This window comes from Podarcis raffonei, chromosome 3, assembly GCF_027172205.1.
Source record: "Podarcis raffonei isolate rPodRaf1 chromosome 3, rPodRaf1.pri, whole genome shotgun sequence".
NCBI lineage: Eukaryota > Metazoa > Chordata > Lepidosauria > Squamata > Lacertidae > Podarcis > Podarcis raffonei.
This window is the reverse complement of record NC_070604.1, coordinates 110,107,416-110,132,120: the sequence shown is the minus strand read 5'-3', so window position 1 is coordinate 110,132,120 and position 24,705 is coordinate 110,107,416. Positions and strand designations below refer to the sequence as shown.

At 45.6% G+C, this 24,705-nt stretch overlaps 1 protein-coding gene across 36 annotated transcripts in view; it reads left to right on the top strand.

Moving 5' to 3' along the window:
- Positions 1-24,705, top strand: part of NRXN1 (neurexin 1) — a 976,383-nt gene that overhangs the window by 931,907 nt on the left and 19,771 nt on the right. For 22 of the 36 annotated variants that reach the window (XM_053383596.1, XM_053383588.1, XM_053383593.1 and 19 more), the window contains one exon: positions 20,176-20,263. In XM_053383596.1, the coding sequence (XP_053239571.1) occupies positions 20,176-20,263 (88 nt within the window). Of the gene's footprint in view, positions 1-3,214; positions 3,517-20,175; positions 20,264-24,705 lie in introns of those variants that run through there. The other 14 variants (XM_053383600.1, XM_053383586.1, XM_053383598.1 and 11 more) reach the window with 3 other exon arrangements.

The following is a 24,705-nucleotide window of genomic DNA, read 5'->3' as shown; positions in this document are numbered from 1 at the left end:
GCACGGAGGTAGGAGGGAGCTGTGTGTTTGTGCAACCACCTGCCGCAAAACTAGAATAGGGATTAGGTAGGGAGGCTGCCAGAGGAGTTGACTGTGGTCACAGTCCACCAGGAACATGCATTTTTCACCAGCCCTATTCAAGTCAGGATTGCCAAAAGTCTGATTTGAATGGAGCACGTGCATTAGACCTTTCAAGGGGCTTATTCCTCCAGAGCCTATATGGCAGATTGGAGAGAAACTGCTGATTCACACACATACATGCATTTCTTTGATGGCTCATCATAAGAGCATAAGTAGGACCTCTGCTGGATCAGACTAAAGGCCCATCCAGTCCAGCATCCTGTAATGAACACTAGCCAACGTGATGTCTATGGGAAACCTGCAGACAGCCCATATGCACAACCGTACACAGCCATCACGGCTGGTCACCAATGATGGGCTTATTCTCAGTACTGGACAGGGTGTTGGACACACCAGGCCAGCATCGAGCTGAATTGATGCAACACACTGGGATAGAGAGCAGGGAGGAGTGTGGTGGTGGTGAGGTTGGGGTGGTACAAACACACAGGATTGTTCCTGCCATCACATTTGCACCACACCAGCTTTGCCACAACTGTGTTTCTCCCCTTCTCCATCCTGCTGACATATAGATAGATAAACTTTATTCGCATTAGCCAATGGCTATAGCAACATAAAACAAGCAATATATACAATTAAAGGTAAAGGTAAAGGGACCCCTGACCATTAGGTCCAGTCGTGGCCGACTCTGGGGTTGCGGCGCTCATCTCACTTTACTGGCTGAGGGAGCCGGCGTACAGCTTCTGGGTCATGTGGCCAGCATGACTAAGCCGCTTCTGGTGAACCAGAGCAGCGCACGGAAACGCCGTTTACCTTCCCGCTGGAGCGGTACCTATTTATCTACTTGCACTTTGACATGCTTTCAAACTGCTAGGTTGGCTGGAGCTGGGACCGAGCAACGGGAGCTCACCCCGTTGCGGGGATTCGAACTGCCGACCTTCTGATTGGCAAGCCCTAGGCTCTGTGGTTTAACCCACAGCACCACCCACGTCCCTAATATATACAATATATATATTGTATATATATTATTGTATATTAATATATACAATTAAAAGACAACAATGGGTAAAAAGGGCAATCAAATGCCCAAGACTATCGTTCAGATAGTGGCCCTTAATCCCGTTGCACCCTCGATAAACCTAGCAACCTTTGCTGCTGTCTGATCATTTTGATCTGATAAAAGAAAGAACAATGTGGCCACAGATGGGCGGCCTGGGATGGTAAGTAAGAGTGGGGTGATGATCTCATTCCTCAGATCTTTATAAAGGGGACAGGACAGGAGAACATGAGCCACTGTTTCCAGATTGACCATCCTGCTGAGCTGGCTAGATGTTGGGTGAGTGGCACAGCCCTGCCACACTATCCCCGGCAGCTTAAAGTCATCCGTTGGCGGCCATTCCCAGAACTTGTGCTTGCGAATTCCATAGTTCCAACAATGTGCTTTTCTCCACAATCCCTCCATGTGCGATCAGGGCTCTGGTTTGCCTCAGATAAATGACGGTCGCATCTCTAGGATCCACAGCCAGTTGTGAACATCTGCTTCATAACTGGCTTTGAGTCAGTCTCCCGACTTAATCTCGGGCAGCATAATCATAAATCTTGGGCAAGCAGCTGTGAAAGGCTGAGGACAGCTCTCCACCCAGCGCTCCAGGAACTAACATTAAAGAAGCCAGCCTTCTTTTATAGCACGCTGAGCGTGGAACAAAAAGGTTTGAATATCAAGCCATTATCCTGTTCGGCAGGTACGGTTGCTTCTTAGAGCAAATTAATTTTTTAATTGGTGTCATGGGATAGTACAGAACAACAGGTTTATCTGTGAAACCAAGCAAAGCTTTGTGGGAGAATTCATGCTGATAGGTCCATGACAGGTTATTGTTTCCAACACCTAAATGTTAACCGTTTTTAATTAGCTTTGGAACTTTTCTTCCTGCTTCTCAGCCACATTCCCCCCCCCACTCTCTGCTGAACTGAAGCAAACATATGTAAAATCTCAATTAAGATTGCCTCATTGCATAAAGAAAATCTTGAGCAATGTAGGCTGAACCAAATATTCACCCTCCTTACACTTCCAGATGCATTTAAATTGAATTATTGGCTCTCCTTCTTTCTTTTTCTGTCATGCTGCCTGTTCAGCGGGCAGATGGGACGTTTGTCAGAGATGGTAATTTGTGGGCTGTTAATACTGAGTCTGGGTGGTACACAGCCTGTCTATTGTAGATTACAATGTATATTATTCTATTTTAGTATGCTGACTTCATTGGAGTTGCGTTTGTTTTGCATAGTGTTGTTGTGAACTATCCTGGTATTGCTAATGAAGAATAGGGCCGGCCCTACTGTTAGGTGAAGTGAGTCAGCTCCTTCAGACAGCAGATGCTGGGAGGTGGGGAATGGCAAAGCTGTCTTTGCCGCATGGCCTGCCCTACACTCCCTTAGCTAGCCAGTTGTCCTCAGGTATGGTGGAGAATCCTCTCCTATTGCTTGTGCTAAAGCAATATGTTTTGGGTTAGGAACACATTGAGCAGCCTAATTTCTCTTCTTTTCTGGTGATTTTTCTCTTTTTTTCCCTTTTTTGAAAAGGTATGAAAGTCTAAAATTAAATTTAATGCATTTCGCATGCAGTAAAATGTACATTTTCCAATGCTTTCGATTCATTTGATGGAAACAGTAAAAAAAGAAAATGCATTTTCCAATGCTTTCCAATGCATTGTCCTATAAATATGCATTTTTCTAATATGTATTTTTTTATAAAATATGCATTTTGTATGCATTTTTATATTATATATGTGTGTGTGATATATATATGTGTGTGTGCACAATGTAAATGTGCAGGTGTGCATTTTTTGCACACAGAGAGTTTCCTTCTGATTCACATGCATGTTTGGGAGAATCGGATGGGGTGCAAAAAGCACGCTGAATGACATTTCCCTCCATTTTGGACTGTACCTCCTTAAACTTTCCTGCCGTTCGAAGCAGAAGGGACACGTTTTGCAAGGTGCGCTTCAAGATTCAAAAGCAGGGTGTCATATAGCAGGGTGGGGAACATTTGTGCCTCTAGACGCTGCTGAGCTACAGCTCCCATAAGCCCTCGCAAACATGGTCGAGGGGTGTGGGGAGTTGCAGTTCATCAAAATCTGGAGGGGCAGAGATTCCCCCTGCCTGCTGTTTAGCCACTGATCAAAAGAATAGACTTGATCCAGCCAAAGTTCAGCACTTTTAAGTCTCATTGATTTCAGAAAGGCAGTTGAGCAACTGCTAAACCTTCTTGTGTTCAAATGATGTGGGATTTAAATGGGCTTTATCTCTGGCTGAGAGATGCAGGTCGTAAGTTAAGAATAATATTTGGATTCTTCAACGTAAACTCTGAGCCAACCAAATCCATTGCCGCTCATGTACTGACGTCAGGTGTTCCAGGCTGTTATGACTAAGGTCAGATTTATGGTAAGTAAAATGCAGGGAAATTATCCTTATTGCTACTTACGGTACACACTTAATAAAGGGGCATAAGCCACAAGTGCTTCACGTAATTGGAAGTGATTTGGGGAGAAGCCTACGCTTGCCACTCCAGCATGCGCAAATCGTAATCGTATCTTTGAGGCTCCCTCCGCAGCTTTTCAGATTTGGGATGTGCAAAGAGACACGGCGCTTTTGCCCGGCTTCCCTATTTGCATTCAAGATCCTCGGCGCTTTGACGGATGCGCACGGTGGCCGCCTTTCTAAAGTACCAAATCGATACATTCGGCGGAAGGTTTAATTATTAGCATAATCTTATAAAAGCTTCCCAAGCTGATCCACTTGGAATGCATCTTTTGCAAAGCATTTGCTACGCTGCTTGATGCCTATAATGGGGCAGCTGTTGTCTTTTGGTCAGAGGCAGCAATGCCTCTGAATAACAGCCACTGGGAACCACAGGAAAAGAGAGTATTCTGGTCCTTCTCGGAGGGTTTCCCACAGGAATCTGGGCAGCCACTGGGAGAACAGACTGGCTGGACTAGAGGGGAGAGTGCTCTTTTGCTTGAATCCTGCTTGCTGGTTTCCCGTAGTCTTCTGGTTGACCACTGTGAGAGCAGGATGTTGGAAGAAGTGGGCCATTGGCCTGATCCAGCAGACTCTTCTTATGTTCTTGTAATGCCCTCACATTGCTTGCCTGATCTTCTTCTTTAGTGATCACTCGTGGCCAAGTAAGATGGTCTTCCATAAACACAGTTTTAACAGTGAGTCTATAAGTGACTGTGGAGGCCAATTCTGGATCCACACGTCCTTCCACGGTGGGGACATAGGTTTCCAGGTGGGAGGTGATCACAGCAAGGGTTTGCCAAGCGTGCCTTCCTCTTAGCACGTTTCTCCCTTTCGTCCTGAGTTTGAGCGTCTTCAAAGCCCATGACACCTTTGGTAAAGGCTGTTCTCCAATTGGAGCACTCGCAGGCCAGTGTTTCCCAGTTGTCGGTGTTTATGCTACATTTTTTTAAGATTTGCCTTGAGAGAGTCTTTAAACCTATTTTGCTGACCACCCGCATTACACTTTCCATTTTTAAGTTTGGAATAGAGTAGTTGCTTTGGAAGACAATAATCAGGCATCTGCACAACATGACCAGTCCCATGAAGTTGATGTTGAAGAACAATTGCTAGTGATCTTTGCTTCTTCCAGTACACTGGCATTAGTTCACCTGATAGTGAACTATGGGCATTAAGTGACTGGACATTGCTGGATCTGCAGGTATTTAGTGATCGTCTCCATCCCTGTGAAAGTTCCCTTAATTTATCTAAATGGTGATCCAAAGCATGCAAGACACACCCTCCAATATTTTAGAGGGGGAAAATACATTGGTGTGTATTTTACATTCTACCTCCCCGGTCAGGGGCATCATGCCTCTGGATACCAGTTGATGGGCATCACAAGTGGGCAGAGATGCCCTCATGTGCAGCTTGCAGGCTTCCTGCAAGCATCTGGTTGGCCAAAGTGAAAACAGGATGCTGGACTAGATGGGCCACCGGCCTGATCCTGCAGGCTTTTCATGGGTTCTTACATGCTTGGGTAAAACCAGCCCTCTCACAGATAGCACCACCCTTCTTTTGGATCAGGGCATCCCAAACTTTGGTCTCCAGCTTTTTTGGACTACAATTCCCATCATCCCTGACCACTGTCCCTGCCAGCTAGGGATGATGGGAGCTGTAGTTCAAACACAGCCGGAGGTCTGAGTTTGGGAAACCCTGTTAGATGTTGTAGAGGAAGGTTGCAATGATATCACGAAAGCTAACATGAAATGCATCGGGGATGTTCAACAGCTGTACTTTGGGGTTTTTACTCAAAGGCTGCCAAAGGATAGCTGCTCCCCATCTAGGATGGATTAACTCTGATTAGCCCAGTAATCCACTCAAAATATGCTATTCCATTCCACCTAGAAACACAGTGCAAATTGGTTAGCATATTTGAAGACCGCCAGTTTGTGTGTGCTAATAAGCCATTCTGCTCCGCTCATACACATTTAATGAAATAGGTTTTGAAATCTCTGAAAGGCAATTTGCATGAATAATTATGTTGCACCCCGTGCAATTACTTCAAGCATTGCCACTGAAGAAGCTTTGAAAGGCACAAAGAAAAGAACGGCAACATTTCCATTGTTGGCATGGAGGCTGTTGGGGCATGCCACAAATACACAGAGGCTGTCAGGTGGAGAAGCCATTGATGCAGCGAAGTGAATGTTAAAGTGCTACTTTTTGGTGTATCAGTAAGCCAATGCAGGGCCGGTTTGGCTCTCCTGTGGCTTCATCTGGGATGCTTTGTCACTCCAATGGATCCTTCTGCAGCAAACTTCTTTGCTGCTGTCCTCAGCACTGGCAAAAGCCATGCCTGTTCTTGTGGAGTAAGAAGATTCAGGACAGGCAAAAGGAAATACTTAACATGCATAGTTACACTATGAAATTTGCTCCCAGAAGATGTAGTGATGGCCACCAACTTGGATGGCTTTAGAAGAAGATCAGACAAAATCGTGGAGGCTATCAATGGTAACTAAGTCATGATGGTTGTGTTTTGCCTCCACTATTGGAGACAATATGCCTCTGAATACCAGTTACTGGGGAGCACAAGTGGACATCATTTTCCTCCCCTGTTTCCCATTCTGTCGGAATTCCTTGACATCCCTACTCAAGAACCCCTAAGTATCAAGGATCTCGGTTACCTTCCAGAATGCTTCTTTATGCTTCTCAATGCCTGTTGCTGGAATCTGCAGGTAGTGAGATTGCTGATGTGCTCATGTCCAGCTTGGGACGTGGGTGGCGCTGTGGTCTAAACCACTGAGCCTCTTGGGCTTGCCGATCGGAAGGTCAGCAGTTCGAATCCCCACAACGAGGTGAGTTCCTGTTGCTCTGTCCCAGCTCCTACCAACCTAGCTGTTCGAAAGCAGGACAGTGCAAGTAGATAAATAGGTACCACTGTGACAGGAAGGTAAATGGCATTCCCGTGTGCTCTGGTTTCCGTCACGGTGTCCCGTTGCACCAGAAGTGGTTTAGTCATGCTGGCCACATGACCCGGAAAGCTGTCTGTGGACAAACGCCGGCTCCCTCGGCCTGAAAGCAAGATGAGCGCTGAAACCCCATAGTCACCTTTGACTGGACTTAACCGTCCAGGGGTCCTTTACCATGTCCATCCCAAGTGCATGTGGTTGGCCAACAGGATGCCGGTCAAGATGGTCATTGTCCTGGTCCAGCAGGTTCTTCTTGTGTTCTTATGCCCTCTATTTCAGTGGTGCCCCTGTGTTGGGGCAGAGCTGTCCTCCCAGCATTGATGCATCGTATCTGGATGGCACTAGGGTGGAGCCAGTTGGGTGGCAAGCTTGGAGCTGCCTTGGACACACTGGCAGAGCCAGTCCAGCTCCCCTGCTCCCCAGTCCCTTCCTTACTGCCTCATTCCAGTGCCACCCAGATAAGCTACATAAATGCCAATATCAGAAGGGTGGCACTGCTCCACCACAACAGGAGCTACTGGTGTGTTTTCTATTTTTGCTTTGACGTTCCTATCGGTTTCAGCAGAGGTAGCATTTTCCATGCCATTTGTTAGCTATGCATAATAAAGCCAAGAAGAATAAAAATAATAATGGTTTGCTTGCTCTTTAAGCAGCCCCCCTTTCCTTTTAATGCAGCAATAAATGGGGTCATCGAAAGCCCTGGTCTAAAAAAAAAAGCAGCGTAGCGTTAAGGAATTTCAGCAAAATAAATTGAATTTTTTTATTATTATTTTTGTTCCGTCACCAGTTATTCGAAGCCTTAAGTTATAGCAGCAGTAATTTGCAAGCCTTATCTCCGTGTAGTAAGCTGCAGACATTGTGTAGCCAGTGATAGGGCACCTCCATGCTTGTACTCAGCTGCATACTCGAGAGCTACAATGAAGATCAGAGATATTTTCCTAAGCTATTGCTATAGCAACATTGTAAGAATTTCCAAGGTCTTTTCCCCTCAGGTTCACACCTGCAGTTCCTTTCAATTATTGAAACAAGATGCATACCCATGTTGAAATCCGGTGTAGTGATACGGTTAGAAGCCAAAGAATTGGTTTTTGTCTTTGTTCACGTGTGTGTGTGTGAGAGAGAGAGAGAGTGAGAGAGAGAGAGAGAGAGGGAGGGAAGGAGGGAAGGAGGGAGAGAACAACAACAACAACAAAACAAAAACAAAAACAGATTCACATAAATTTTTGTTCAAATTGAATTTTCTTTTATGGAGAATCTGATTCCAATTGGCCAAAGACAGTTTGCACAACAATGAGCACATCCAAACTCAAGTGCCGAATCCCTCTTCCCTGGGAACTCTGGGAGTTGTAGTCCTGCAAGGGTGATAGCAGGAGTCTCCTAACAATTCTCAATGTAGAACCATAGAATTATAGCGCTGGAAGGGACCCAAGGGTCATCTAGTCCAACCCCCTGCAATGCAGGAATCTCAACTAAAGCACCCATGACAGGTGGCCATCTAACCTCTACTTTTAAACCTACAACAAAGGAGAGCCCACGAGCTCTCAAGAGAATCCATTCCACTGTCTAACAGCTCTGTGGCAAGCAATGGTTTCCAGAATACTTTGGGGGAACCAGAGCCAAATTGCGTCATTCATTAGGAGCACAGTTGCCCTGTTGCAAGAGTGAGAGAAAGGAAAAAGAAAAAGCAATACTTTGTGGGTGGCTTCCACAAAGACCAAAGATGCACTAAGATGTCACACATTAAAAACTTCCCTAGACTGGGCTGCCTTAAGATGTCTTCTGAATGTCAGGTAGTTGTTTATCTCTTTGACATCTGATGGGAGGGCGTTCCACAGGGCGGGCGCCACTACTGAGAAGGCCCTCTGCCTGGTTCCCTGTAGCTTTGCTTCTTGCAATGAGGGAATTGCCAGAAGAACCCCAGAGTCGGTCACGACTGGACCTAATGGTCAGGGGTCCCTTTACCTTTACCTCCTGTATGCCAGTCCAGCACTCCAACCATTAACACCATACTGACTCTCAGATGTTGGACTCCCATCACAGGGCTGGCCAATACATTTTGCCGCCTGAGGCGAACCACAAAATGGTGCCACCCTCCCCACCAGGGAAGAAGGGGTGAGTGGAGATCTTCAACAAGAACAAGGGGGAATAAAGATCTACATAAGGATCCCCTGTGAATCCTGCCACCCAAGGCAGTCGCCTCACCTTGCCTCATTTATGGGCCGGCCCTGATCAACTATATTGCCTAGAGCTGATTGGAGATGGATTGACACAAAGTTATTTCCCCCACCAAGGAGGCTTAGAACCTATTATCTGTTGAAGAAGAAGAAAAGTAATATTGGATGCAAACTGGTCTTGTAGCATGCTTCTAAGGGCAAAACTGTTTCACTGCAAAGGTCATATGGAACAGATTTTAGCTAAGTAGGACCTCAAATTAGCTTTCCAAATAACCAATTTGAAATGCAGCTTAATTCTTTGTTGTTGTTGTTGTTTTTAAAAAAAGGATTGAATGAGGAGAGCTGTTCGGATGAAATAAAATCCTGATTACACTACACCTGGATGAAAACTTTCCAGCAGCAGAAGCTGTTTCATCAAATATGTGTTTTACCAAAGCAGTAGGCCTAATGAAGCTTGTGCTTCTAATTGGGAAGCAATTAAAGGCAGCCTCCATTTCAGTGCATGTGTGCCTAACTCCCATTAACTTTAATGGGAATTGCGCATACCAAATGAATGGCCACCAAACACTCCCTGTGTACAAATGTTTCTAAGTATATGGCTCAATATGTACAGCAGACCGGCCATCGATCAGTTTTTATTAAATAGGCACCGTTCAGAGCTATCAAAATCAATGGGGAAATTGCTAGCAAGTGTCAGAATGATATGCGAATTACACCCTTCGCAAAGTGGGTGTTTGGGAAATTGTAGATGCAATGTCGTGAAGTTCTTGACTTCATCCTCACCTTTCCTTTTTCTTTCCTCATTCCTTTCTCCCACACTTCCAAACAAAGGAAAGAGGAAACCGTGGGTGTATTGATGAAAATAACTGTTGTGGAGCTTTGGCAATGCTAGAGGTGCTACTTTGGAGGTGCCCATTATCATGTAATAAGAAACACAGGGAGATGTTGTATACACAATCAGACCAGTGTTCCATCTAACTCAGTATTGTCTATCATTTCTATGTGTAAAGTGGAAAGAACCTGGTAGACATTAGTAAAGTTGTCGTGGAGTGATAAACCATGGTTTAGTGTTACAAGGAAGAGCTGCAGTGGGCCTCAGGCTTGCACACTTTCTCCTTTTCCCTCCCTGGATTCAATCACAAGGAAGAGATCTGAAGCTTTTCCTTTAGATTAACCACAGTCTTCCATTACATCCAAACCCTAACATGTGGTTAATGCTAAGCATGGTTTGTTGAAACAAGCCAGCTTCTTAAACTATAGTTTGGAGTTTGCTCTACTTCAGCAAACCACAGTTTAGATTAAGCAAAAGCAGTTGGGTTCAGATGACACAGTTTTGTTTGTTTAGTCGTTTAGTCGTATCCGACTCTTCATGACCCCATGGACCAGAGCACGCCAGGCACTCCTATCTTCCACTGCCTCCCACAGTTTGGTCAAATTCTTGCTGGTAGCTTCGAGAACACTGTCCAACCATCTCGTCCTCTGTCGTCCCCTTCTCCTTGTGCCCTCCATCTTTCCCAACATCAGGGTCTTTTCCAGGGAGTCTTCTCATGAGGTGGCCAAAGTATTGGAGCCTCAGCTTCACAATCTGTCCTTCCAGTGAGCACTCAGGGCTGATTTCCTTAAGAATGGAGAGGTTTGATCTTCTTGCAGTCCATGGGACTCTCAAGAGTCTCCTCCAACACCATAATTCAAAAGCATCAATTCTTCGGCGATCAGCCTTTTTTATGGTCCAGCTTTCACTTCCATAACTCACTACTGGGAAAACATTAGCTTTAACTATACGGACCTTTGTTGGCAAGGTGATGTCTCTGCTTTTTAAGATGCTGTCTATATGATGACACAGTAAGGCTTGGTTAATCTAGGCTGGAAGCAGAAGCTTCCTCATGTCCATACCCAGAGCTTTTTTTTCCAGTGGGAACTTGCTGGAACTAAGTTCCGGCAACTCTCAAGTGGGTGCCAGTGCCCTTATAAGAGAACTAGGGAGATGTTCACGGTGAGTTCTGGCACCTCTTTTTCTAGAAAAATAGCACTGTTCATACCAGAGCATGGCAGGGGAGGGAAGAACATACAAGCCTTAGGCCAGGCATAGGCAAACTTGGCCCTCCAGATGTTTTGGGACTACACCTCCCATCATCCCTGACCACTGGTCCTGTTAGCTAGGGGTGATGGGAGTTGTAGTCCCAAAACATCTGGAGGGCCGAATTTGCCTATGCCTGCCTTAGGCTCAACTTGGATCATTCCTGTAATGCTAAACTATGATTTAGCATCACATCCAAACCATTCCATGCTCTCTCTTAAATAATGCTATTATTTTCACCCTTCTGACATAATTCCAAGGCTCATTTTCATTTGGAGTAAAAACAAGCGCTTTGGTTTTAAATTCCCATTTAGGTTTCCTTAGTTTGAACACATTAATCACTGCAACGTGCGCATTTTAAATAACTCGAGGTGTAGGGCCAATTCCAAGGAAAAACAAATGAGCGCTCAGATTTCTGAAGGGGATTTCTGAGATGAAGAGAAAGCTGCTTTGCACATTAATCAGCCTAACACGGTTTCCTTCTGCTGCCGCCGAAGAAATGGAACATGGCCCAGATTCATAAGCAAGGCATCTTTAATGAGCAGCAAGGGCCACATCGAAAAAACCATTGCTACTGGATATTAGAAAATATCAAGGGGCTTCACCATAAAATAAGAATCTCTGAGGAAGGTCCAGTCCAATGCATGTTTTCCATTTTTGATTGATGAGGACAAAGGCCCTCTTCTGATGAAATTCTCTCCAATTACACCCAGCTGGATGACTTTCTCCCAGTGTGTAAGAAAAAAAACTTTATAAACAAAACCTTTTATTCCAAATGACTTGAGGAATGGGGAGGAGGTAGAGGTTAGTTGATGTCAAGGAGATGCCAGGCAAGTGCAGGTCATCCACAGGGAAGGAAAGAGCTTGAGACGCGAAATGCAATTAGCTTTTATTCACAGAAAGTAGCAGCACAGAAGAGTTCCTCCAGCTCGAATTATTCAGCTTGAGACATTGCTGAAACTCACCACTTCCCCCTCTTGACTCAACTCTGGATCCTTCCCCAGCAGACGAAGACTGGGGCGAGGTGGTGGGCTCCTCTTCTGGGCCTGTCTGGCTGGTTGCTCAGCAGTATGCAGAGCTCTCCTTGAGTTGGGTATTAGAGAGGAAAGAGACTGTCCTGCTTCTGGGTAGCAGGGGCCACCGCTGACTCCTCTCTGAGTCTGTGGTCACACTGTGACTCTCAGCCCCTAGCCCTGTCCTGGAAGGTTCTTCTTCTTCTGACATCCCTTACAGTTGATGTTTTACAGCCAAGTGTGTGTGTGCATATGTGTATGTGTGTGTGTGTGTGTGTTTGCTTGCTCTGGATCTTTTGTTTTGCCCCAGGTTTTAAGACTGCAATTATAACGCATTTATTGCAATTTCTGATGGAGATTGCTGTTCAACCATGGAACAGACTCCCTTGGAAGGTGGTGGACTCCCCTTCCTTGGAGGTTTCTAAGCAGAGGTTGGATGGCCACCTGTCACGGATGCTTTAGTTGAGAGTCCTGTGTTGATTGGGGTTGGACTAGATGACTCTTGGGATCCCTCCCGTGATACCCTTCCATGTGCTACAGTTCCGTGATACCATGAGATTATGGTTTCCGTTTCTGCCCCAAGGACACTTGCCACGCCATGTGCTGGGTTCTCTGCTTTAACATGTGGCACAACCAATGTGTCACAAGGATCTCTGTGTGGTCACCTGTTTGGATAACCCTTATAGCACTTTAGCAGTCAGGGCTCCTCACCCCTCAAGAATCGCGGGAACTGTAGTTTGTTAAGGGTGTGGAATTTCATGGCTCATTGGCGGTGGCAAATTATTATTTATTTATTTATTTGTTTGTTTGTTTGTTTGTTTATACATACATACCCTGCTTATCTGACTGGGTTTCCCCAGCCACTCTGGGCTGTTCCCAACAGAGGACTAAAAATAGAATAAAATTTCAAACATTAAAAATGTCTCTAAACAGAGCTGCCTTCAGGTGTTTTCTAAAAGTCAGATCATTGTTTATTTCCTTGACATCTGATGGGAGGGCGTTTCACAGGGCGGGCACCACTACTGAGAAGGCCCTCTGTGTGGTTCCCTGTAACCTCACTTCTTGTGAGGAGGGAACTGCCAGAAGGCCCTTGGAGCTGGACCTCCGTGTTCATGCAGAATGATGGGGTGGAAAGAGAGAGCAAGAGACAGAGAAAGTTGCATTAATTTCCACTTGTGGCCTAATGTGTTAAGTGGCCAGGGAGTGAGAAGGCAGTCTTGGCTGGTTTTCTAGGCAGGAGGCCCTCTCAAATTCCTGCACTTAAGGAAGAAATATAATACTGATAATTTTCTTATTATGGTAATGTTCCTTCCAGAGAATGAAATACCTTTCATATGTTAAAAGACCTCAGCTATGGTGCTCTAGGTCAGGGGTGGGAAACCCTTTTCAGCTGAAGGGTCAAGTTCCCTTCTAAGCTAATATCTTGGGGTGGGGAAACCTGCCAGTGATGGTTGGAGTCAGAAGCAAAGGTGGGTGGAGCCATGAATGTCAATATAACCTTTTCCTCCTTCCAGCCAAGCAGGAGTCATTATCAGGGACCTGTTCCAGGGTGGCTGGAATAGTCAAAGACAGTGTGAAGCCAGATGTGGGGAGGAGAACAAGGATGCAGGGATTTGCCCTCTCCTTCCCCACCCCACCACTGCCCTCACCCCACAGCCTGAGGCTGGTAGATTGATGCATGGCATTAATAATAATAATAATAATAATAATAATAATAATAATAATATATTTATTTATTTATACCCCGCGCATTTGGCTGAGTTTCCCCAGCCACTCTGGGTGGCTCACAATCGAGTATTAAAAATAATGCAGCATTGAATATTAAAAACTTCCCTGAACAGGGCTGCCTTCAGATGTCTTTTAAAAATAGGATAGTTGCTTATTTCCTTGACATCTGATGGGAGGGCATTCCACAGGGCGGGCGCCACTACTGAGAAGGCCCTCTATCTGGTTCCCTGTAACCTCACTTCTCGCAGTGAGGGAACTGCCAGAAGGCCCTCGGGGCTGGACCTCAGTGCCTGGGGCTGAACGATGGGGGTGGAGACGCTCCTTCAGGTATACTGGGCTGAAGCCGTTTAGAACTTTGAAGGTCAACACCAGCACTTTGAATTGTGCTCAGAAACGTACTGGGAGCCAATGCAGATCTCCCAGTCACCAGTCTAGCTGCTACATTCTGGATTAATTGCAGTTTCTGGGTCCCCTTCAAAGGTAGCCCCACGTAGAGCGCATTTTAGTAGTCCAAGCGGGAATTAAGTAGAGCATGCACCACTCCAGTGAGACAGTGCGTGGGCAGATAGGGTCTCAGCCTGCGTACCAGATGGAGCTGGTAGATAGCCGCCCTAGACACAGAATTAACCTACACTTCCATGGACAGCTGTGAGTTCAAAATGACTCCCAGGCTGCGCACCTGGTCCTTCAGGGGGGCACAGTTGCCCCATTCAGGACCAGGGCATCCCCCTACACACCCGCCCCCTGTCTCCCCAAAACAGTACTTCCGTCTTGTCAGCATTCAACCTCAATCTGTTAGCTGCCATCTATCCTCCAACCGCCTCCAGGTACTCACACAGGACCTTCCCCACCTTCACTGGTTCTGATTTAAAAGAGAGGTAGAGCTGGGTGTCATCTGCATACTGATGAACACCCAGCCAAAAACCCCTGAAGATCTCTCCCAGCAGCTTCATATAGATATTAAAGAGCATGGGGGAGAGGATGGAACCCTGACCCACCCCACCAATGAGAGCCCACCACAATGAGCTTTGCCCAAAGCGGCTTACAGCAAACATTGGAAACACCGAAATAACCCAATTATACAAAATATGGAGCATGGAGCATGTCAGTAAATCCAAAAATGACAAAACAGCAGTGATTCTAACATACATAGAATAAATTACCAAAAAAAACAAAAGCACCAATCTATTTTACTTTCATTCGTTTATTTATTCAATTTGCACCTAAATGCAAAGCAAAGCAGGTGTTATCTGAGCAGGAAGTTTCAGTTGCTGGTCTTTCTGCACTCCCAGTTCAATGCAGTTCAGAGGGAAGGGGTCCTCTCTTGACAGGCTGGCTCCCATATCCTTACTATGGAGGAGGCTGGCAGTAGCAAAAGGCAAGCTTTAGGGAAGGCAATGATGGCCAGTCTCTTCTCCAGCATCCTAGAAGTACCAGCTTCCAGTTCAGGTCTTGTTGCACTTCTCCACCTCTACCCTAGGAAATAATTTCAGACTTAACTAACGCTATGCCTTGGATTGAGCTCTATTTTCCCAAAACCTTTCTTCCCCTATTAAGGTGACCCATCTCTTTCTCGAATTGCTTCAGAATTTTTTGAGGGGGGACGTGGGTGATGCTGTGGTCTAAACCACTGATCAGAAGGGCTTGCTGATCAGAAGGTCAGTGGTTCGAATCCCTGTGGTGGGGTGAGCTCCCGTTGCTCGGTCCCTGCTCCTGCCAACCTAGCAGTTTGAAAGCATACCAGTGCAAGTAGATAAATAGAAACTGCTCCGGCGGGAAGGTAAATGGCACTTCCGTGCGCTACTCTGGTTCGCTATAAGTGGCTCAGTCATGCTGGCCACATGACCCGGAAGCTGTACGCCGGCTCCCTTGGCCAATAAAGCGAGATGAGCGCCGCAACCCCAGAGTCGTCCGCGACTGGACTTAATGGTCAGGGGTCCCTTTACCTTTACTTTATGGGGTTGGGCTGGTTTTCTTGGGAGAGAAGCTGTGGATGTTGCACACATATTTATTTCCATTCAATGGGACTCCAGTGCCTCAACTTGGAATGGGAGAGGAATTGGGGAGTGCTGGCATATAGTGCCACAAGTTAAGGCCTGTTTCTTTAACCCCCTCCCCCAATCTTGTTGGGGAATGGGCAGGTGGTTTATTGCTCGGAAGAAGCTTATAAGCTCCAGGGAGAGGGATGCCGAAGAATAGGATTGATTAATGTGACATATTTGAGTTTTCTTTCTACTACTGTCTCAACAGACAGTCAGAGAGATCAGCTTCACACACAGTAAATTAAATTTAAATTACACAGTCTTGGCGAGAAAATTGCTCAGTTAATCTAGCCTCCTGAAATGAAATTTTAGGGTTTTGCTTCCCCCCCGCTCCCCACATGAACTCCATCCTAATTTTTCACACCCTGTTGCTTTCTTCTAGAAATCCCATCAGTTTGGGTTATTTTCTTTTATTCTCCCTCTACCTCTCTCTCTCTCTCTCTCTCTCTCTCTCTCTCTCTCTCTCTCTCTCTCAAGCCAGGTATTCATTTTCAGCAAGTTTATCTTACGGCTCAGGAATGTAATATGCCTGGCCTCCAACAGGAAGAGGTAGGCAAAAAGATTTAAGCTGCTTCTCTCATTTTAAATATTTATTTTTGATGGAGAAGAAACATGTGGGGGTGGGGGGAGGGGAGGAACCAGCAAAGAGAGGCCAGAAGCCTGCAATATATATAACATATATAACATCAAAGTGGGGTTAATATTTTTTTTAAGCAATTGGCAGGTCGTAGGCACCACAAAATGCCCATTTAACAGAAGAACAACTGGTAATACCGAGGACCTTTCGGCCAGTCATAATCTCTCAGCCTGACCTATCTCACAAGGCCGTTGTGAGGATAACACACAGTGCAGGAGGTTGCCATGTGTTGGAAAGGCAGCATATTAAATGTAATAAAATAAGTATTTTATTTATTTATTACATTTAATATCCCGCTTTTCTCCCAAGGTACTTCTCCTCTTCCTCTCCTCCATTTCACCCTCACAACAGCCCTGTGAGGTAGGTTCGTCTAAGAGTGAGAGACTGTCCCAAGGTCACCCAGTGTGCTTCCATGGCTGAGTGGGTGTTTGGTCTCCCAGGTCCTAGTCCAAAACACGGCACCACAGTGGCTCTCAGCGTGGCGTAGTAAATGAATAATCATAAATAGTAAACAATAAGCCGTCAATAAGATAAGTAGATAAATTGTTGTTGGCAACTGTTGGTCTCGAGAGGCAATAGAAGAGTACAATATACTATGATGCTGCATGTTTTAGTTGGATCAGAGACTGGATTACATTAGATAATAATGATTTTTTAGACTTAGAGGAATGGAACAACAGATATGGCTGGCATGCCTATCTAATTTACAGCACAAAGAAGAGTGCAACCTTTGGTGTTTGCCATTGTCGTGTCCAGGGATAAGTCTTGAAACTCTTACATTTGAGTAATGGCCAGATTCCAAGTATGGAGTTCTGTGTTGTCCTCCAGCCTTTATTAAACTTAATGTTCAAGAAAGCCAGAGAAGTTTTGTCACTGAGAACTTCCTTGTTCCCTTCTCTATGTTCCACTGTTCGGCAGTGGAATGGTGGTGGACTCTCCTTCTTTGGAGGTTTTTAAGCAGAGGTCGGATGGCCATCTGTCATGGATTTTAGTTGAGATCCCTGCACTGCAGGGAGTTGGACCAGATGACCCTTGGAGTCCCTTGGGACTCTACGATTATATTATTCTATGTCTCTGTGTTACAAATATGTGTTGTGCCTTATTCACACATATATTACGTACCAAAAAAAAAAGTCAGAATGCTTTAAATGTCCCTGTGCAGAAAGCAAGGAGACTGCAGTGAATGGAAATCAGCTTGGCACACAAGCCTTTCTTATTTAACTCTTTAAAAGAAAAATCCAAGAGGGTTTGATGCTAATGTGAAGATGGATTTGCCCAGTCACCCAAAAGGCACTCTAATCCAAGCATGTGTTGTTACGATTATTTCGCTCTGTATGTCATCACATTACAAGCTGCTGGCAAAGACAGAGGTTCTCCTTTGCCTTTTAAATCCCCCTTTAATGAAAACTCAGAACAGCTGCCCAGCAAATTATGGGTGTTTATCATGGGTGCTACTAACAGCAACCAAAATTCATTTTTTTTGCCAAGCAGATTTTCCTTCCATCTTTCATCTATCAGTTTTGGGGGGGTTTTAAAAGGAGGGTGGAGTGGAATTGAAGCATGGGGGAATGACTGCTGTCAGCAACATTGACATTGCCGGCTGGAACATATTTTCTTCTTACTTAAAGTTGAGGAAGTGTCAGATTCATCCTTGACTTCTTTTGAATGCCATGCATGGATTAGAATGAGCAAAAAGACCAGGGTGGCAGAACATTAGGAGGAACATCCTAATGGTGAGGGCTGTATGGGTGGCACTGTGGTCTAAACCACTGAGCCACTTGGGCTTGTTGATCAGAAGGTTGGCGGTTCGGATCCTTGTGACGGGGTGAGCTTCCGTTGCTCTGTCCCAGCTCCTGCCAACCTAGCAGTTCAAAAGCACACCAGTGCAAGTAGATAAATCAGTACTGCTGTGGTGGGAAGGTAAACATAGTTTCCGTGCGCTCTGCTTCCATCATGGCATCCCGTTATGCCAGAAGTGGTTTAGACATGTTGGCCACATGACCCGGAAAACTGTCTGTGGACAAACGCTGGCTCCCTTGGCCAGAAAAGCGAGATGAGTGGAGCACTCCATAGTCACCTTTGACTGGACTTAACCGTCCAGGACGCCTTTACCTTTACCTTTACCTTTACCTAGTGGAGCAGCCTGCCTCAAGAGGTGGCAGGGTCTTTTTTGCCCAACAACCAGGTACAAACTCTTGTCTCTTGCTTCCCTCCCTAGCCTGCCTTCCCTTTATTGCCTCTCCACTATCAAAATGTAAATTACAAGATCTTAGGGGGCAAGGATCCAATCTCTTCCCCACCTTCTTCTTCTTCTTTGCTGGTTCCTCTGTAAAGTACCGCGTACATTGAAGATGTGATGTAAACCACTATTCTCATCAAGATAATGTGTTTCTAGAGTTGGCAGCCTGGTCTGCAGTTGCTCAGCACTGTTTCCACACACCACCAAGCTGAGCTCTGGCTGCGAAAATGCATTAAGTCTGGATTCCCCGCTTCTGTGCGTGCGCAATTGCACCTGCTTTTCTAATTGTTTGTCTTGGCTCGGAACCGAAGTGCCCTGCTAGGTTGTGAACTCTGAAGACCCCTTTCCAATGGTAGTTTTCCGTCGCCACTTGAGAATTTGCTTTCAGGATCCAGGAGGCAGCGCTGGTGACTTGGGCAGAAGGGAGCCCAAGCAGTAGGTGGAGCCAGAGCTGATGTTGTGTCAGAGCCAAGTATTCTACTCTTGTCTCCATCTGTCTGCTGAGTTCTGCAACACAGGGCCACGCAGAGACAAAGGAGCAGGGAGCTGGGGGCCAGGGTCACCCTACCTGGTTGCGCATAAGATACTAGGCAGTTAGAAGCTGCCTGAGGTCAGTGGGGCTCCATTTGACCTAACCGATTAGCCACCACTGCCAGGGAGAGATCCTGCAGCGATGGTCATCTCTGATTCGTCTCTGATGGTCATCTCCACCCCCATCGTTCTGCCCGGACACTGAGGTCCAGCACCGAGGGCCTTCTGGCGGTTCCCTCACTGTGAGAAGCCAAGTTACAGGGAACCAGGCAGAGGAGCTTCTTGGTAGTGGCACCCGCCCTGTGGAACGCCCTCCCACCAGATGTCAAAGAGAACAACAACTACCAGACTTTTAGAAGACATCTGAAGGCAGCCCTGTTTAGGGAAGCTTTTAAAGTTTGATGCATTACTGTATTTTAATACCGGTATTTTGCTGAAAGCCACCCAGAGTGGCTGGGGAAGCCCAGCCAGATAGGTGGGGTATAAATAGTAAATTATTATTATTATTATTATTATTATTATTATTATTATTATTATTCAGTGCAAGCAGCTGTAAGCAGGACAAAAGGGGATCAGAAAAATCCTGGTCAATACCTCAAGTTCTTGGGAGCTTTGAGCCTTTGAGCCATTGAGCTTGTGGGTTGGCCACGAAGAAATCAAAGCCCCCTGAGTCACTGAGGTAGGAAGGCAAGCAGTTCCTTCCCCCAGCATCTTCCAGGTTGGGGGCTGATAGAATCAGGTGAGAGAGGAAGTACAGGTGAGATGTTTTGAGAACTGAATCTTTTCCCCCCCCCAAGGGGTGGAAAGGAGGAGGAAGAAACAGGTTTGTTAAATGCAGAGGGGTGGGTTGTCCAATCATTGGGAGAGGGGTGTGGGAAGAAGAGGGATGAAGTAGTGAAATGATGCTGAGGAGGAGCACCAAAATTGGAATACAAAGGATGTTGCAGATGGAGAGGTAAGAGAGCAGGACCTGTTGTCCCACTGGACCGCTGACATAATCCTTTGTTAACTCTCCAGTAAAAAAAGAAACTGACATCACCATCTAAAAACAACAGCCAAAAGCTTACAGAGTGTTGTGAGTCTCCTACGGTTGTGGATGCCTGCCTGTGCCTGCCAACCTGGGCAGTTTGACAGAGGTGAGCACCTAGTTGGACCGGTTGGATTAATTGAAATGGGCTCTTTCTTTCCTTTGCAGACCACGGATGACATCCTGGTGGCCTCAGCCGAATGTCCCAGCGACGATGAGGACATTGATCCCTGTGAGCCGAGCTCAGGTGGGTTAGGTTAGTCAACTTTTTTTATTCCTTTCCTTTTGGTTTTGATTCTTTGCATGCAGCAGGGAGCAAAAGGTGCAACCTCTTTGCAGGAATGACAGAAGAGCAATCTCTCTTTCAACCTGCAGCGTTCTGATGGTGGTAGAGACAGAACTCAAGTCTCTTTCTAGCTCCAGAAGATACTGGATTTGAACCACCAGCATAGTCACATTCCTAGTTTAGAAGACAGAGGATATTTAAGGCTTCATCTCCACCTTTCCTTTTGGCACTGCAGTAGGCCATGTGGAGAGACCTGAACACGTCTCTGTGCCAGCGCATTTTTAATGTGGACTAGAAACCTTATCATGGTTCCCTGAAGCACTCGCTAAAAAGTGCTACTTAATTGCATTTGAAAATTGATTCCAGAAAAACACATCTTTAGGATTACATTTTATTTTTTTGCTCCAAGCACCATGTTTATTAGGGGTTCTGTGGATGAGGGACCTTCATATATAAAAACAGAGATTTGGTAGGCCAGGAACTTTGGGTAACTCCCAAACCACCTGCATTCAACTGAACATACAGCAGCCTGACAAATTGCCAGTGAAATCTTCAAGGATGAAACAGTTAAAAAAATATTGTGGCTGGTGTGGCTACATTCTAAAAGTCTAATAAGGAACACAGTGCTCCTCTGTAGACACTAAGAGTTGCAGATTTCTTTGTATAGATGTCTGCATCTATGTTTGTGACTGTTTCAGCCCAAATTCAACTATCAACTCAAACTCTTGGTAATTATTCTTTTTTCCACCATCTTTGAAATGCATCTGTTCACCCAACTCATGTCAGAAGCTATTGCATTTGTTACAGAGATGAATCAGCGAAAAATCCACACCATTCTTGTCATCAGGTTGTGGGAAATAAGGCAGAGCAGCAGGACTTGTAGGGCAAGAGAACTGTGACCCAAGTTGAGGGATTTGGATATGATTCTCTGTGACCTTAACAGGAAAATGAGATATTTTTTCATGTTTTCTCATAACAGTGAAGACTATAAACTTTATTGAGACTCCAGGGTCCTTTGGACACTACACATGGTAACACGTGATTTATGCTTTATACTGAGTCAGGTCATTGCTTTTACAACCCAAAATGAAGACATCAGTCAACAGATGTGGTTTAAGGGTCGTAACATTATCTCTAGAAGGGGGCTGTCAGTGGCCACTAGTCACGATGGCTATACTCTGTCGGAATCTACACACACATTTTTTAAAAGCTATGAGAATGCTTTTTAATTTTTTTTAAAAAAAGTTTTGAAAAAACACATTGAATTTGGCATAGCTCGCTTTCGCCACCTAGTGTCACATTTGTATATTGCACTTTACAACGCATTTAAAACGTCTTGTTTGCAGCTGTATAGCTGAGTCCTCTGACTCCATGCTCAAAGGTAGTATGCCTCTGCCGGAAACGGCAGGAGGGGAGAGTGCTGTTGTGCTCAGGTCCCGCGTGCTAGTTTCTCAAAGACATCTGCTTGGCCACTGAGAGAGCAGGTTGCTGGGCTGGATGTGCCATTAGCCGGATCCATCAGGCTCTCCTGATGTTCTTACGTGATTCGTGCCCAAAAACAGGCTGCATCGCGATTGATTGAGGGAAGGCCTATCGATGTGCTTTGGCCATGATAGTGGAATGGAATCTCCCGGCTGAATGGTGGCCTCCTTCTGAATGCTATTGCTATTGGGAGGTGCGGAGGGCAACAGCTATGGGGTGATATTGTCCTCATGCCCTGCTTCCCAACAGCATCTGACTGTAGGAACGGGATGCTGGTCCAGGAGAGCTCCTCCTTATATTCTTACCTTCCAAAGTGTAGTTCGGCAGGGCTTCTTTTCCACCCTGATTGAAACGCAACATCCAAAACACTGCTTCTTAGCTGCGATATCACATTCTTCGGCAAACCTACCAAAAACGCATGCATGTTTGTAAATGTCTGTGATTGGCTATCAATATGATATGATGGCGACATTCCCTGCTAAGGGTGAATCTAATGATTCATGGCTTCAAACTCTAGGATTCAAAAGTAGAAGCCCTGGTGGCAGTAAGATAAATGCTGTGAGTTTGGGGTTCCACAGAACTCTTCCTCAGGCAAGAATTCAGCCAGAACAGGTCTGTGGAACCTGAAAACCAGTTGCCCTGCTCCACTGACACAACTGACATAATAAAAGGAAAAATTTGGCTTCTTGTTTGACCTTCTTTTGGAGTGACCAGGTAACCTATCTATCTTCCTTCCTTCCTTCCTTCCTTCCCTTACTAAGGGACATTTGAATCCATGAAATTTACTCTAAAACCATGAGAGCTGGCAACATGTAATGGGTTTTTTAATCCTTGTCCTTTGGCTCTTCTGCTACGTTTGTAATATTTGGCTCTCCCTCAGCTTTGCACTGGCCACAACATCTATTTGTGACCAGACCTTTCTGCATCTGTTGCAGATGAATTGCCATTTCTTGAACAATAATTCTGAAGTTCTGACAATGCAAAAATTATTGATTTGGTTTTGTGTGTTGTTGTTTTTTAAAAAGGAAGGTTCTATAACAAATCAATGTGGGCCAGATGTAAAACATACCAAATATTTAAGACTCTCACAAAAATAAGATGTAAACAAATAGCACCACCAATATTCTCCAATTCATACCCTTGACTAGCAAGGAATCCCAGGGTGAATCTTCTGCCCCTTTCTCAGCATACTGTGGCAGACCAGTCTATTATTTACCCATTTTGGAATTAGCGCCTTAATTGTCAGTTGTAGATGTGAGAACTCTTCTATTTGTGGGCTCATGCAGAAAAGAAGCAGTGCTCATTTCTCATCGATACTCAACCATTTCCTCAAGTACTGACAGTTTCCTCCCCAGAGTTAAAAGCCATCCTGAATCTTCCAGAAATACTGGCTTCGTCTTTTTTTGGTAGCTTTAATGAGCTCAGGTTTTCTGCACAACTGACCCTCAATGGTGTCTCGTAGGAGAGCAGGCTTAACAATGGATGAAGCAGATATTTCTGGTGTATACTCCCCAGAGCACCTGAAAAGAACTTTAGCTCTGTTATTTCTCCACGAAGGGAATTCTAGAGCTGGTACAAAGCAAATCGCTCCTGTCTGTAGGCCCATGATTATGAGGAAATGGTTAGTGACTCACAAGATAATGTAGCCCAATTTTATGAGCCAGTGTCCTGGAAAGTCTATAGGGCCCATTCTGCTGACATGGGAAGATACCTAGGACTCAGTGTAGGAGAAAGCAGACCTTACATTTCTGAGACTCAGGGCAAAGGTGGGGAACCCTCACCAGAGCACAACCCTCACCAGCCTTGCATCACAGCCACCACAAGTGCTTTTGCCAGGCTGAAATGTGCCCTTTGAACTCTGTTAAGGCACCTTGCTTCCCTGATTGGAGGATACTGGGTGGGTGGGTGGGTGGAAACTATCCTACTGTACAAAGGTAGGATTTGCATTGAATGCACAGTGAACTTCACTGCTGCCTGCCTGTCTGTGCTGGCCGGGAAGCCATGTTGTATCGCCAGCTCAGATTGCCTTGGTTAGCTGGGAGGCAGGCAGTTTAAGGAAGCCTGCTTCTCAGCCGATCAAGACCCCCACCTCTGGATCACGTGAGCCAAAGGCAGAGCAACGGCTTCTTTAAACTGCTCCGCTGCCTGCCGTTCAGTTGACCAAGCTCCCATACAGCCCCTGCTCATGGGGGCCAGAGTGGTCTGGGTGCTTAGCTCAGCTCTGTGAACTGGGCAAACCCACATACCACTCTGGCTCGTGTGTGCAGGAACGGTTGGGGGTAGGGCTGGGCAATTTCAGACATTGCGATATTTAGCTGCAGATATATCACGATGCTGAAAACGGGATGTCGCCCAGTCCTGTTCCCTTTGGGGACTTTAAAAAGGCAAACATCCACACATTGAATCATGCCAGGAACAGACTGTCAGGCAGAGGTTGACTTCATTTTATTATTGGCCTTTGTTCAATTCATTGCTAGGTGCACTGGATGTGTTTTGGTTAATTTCCTGACTTTGTCGCATCTTCCTAATCATTAATTATCAGTGGGCAGGTGTTGTCCTGACAATAATTCAAGGCATAACCAATGAAGGTTGTGCCTTTGTCCACATGCACTTGGGCCAGTGCACAACTCAGAGATGTGTGGCCTTAAGGCTGCATTCAGACGTGGGGTTTATTGTGGAAGCTGGTTTTAATGCTAGCACTTCCAACCCAGGTGCTAATGTTCCAACGCAGAACACAGTGCATTACAGAATGGTGGCATTTTGGTTGGTATACCTCCACAACACGCTAAGCTTTAAACAGTGGGAAAGAACTGCCCCAGATTTTGTCGTGTGAAATTGCAACAGAGCTCCAGTGGTTTCCGAAGCTAGTGGGTTTTGTTTTGTTTTTTCTGGAAACAAAATGGAAATAAGCACCAAACTTCCATTAGATA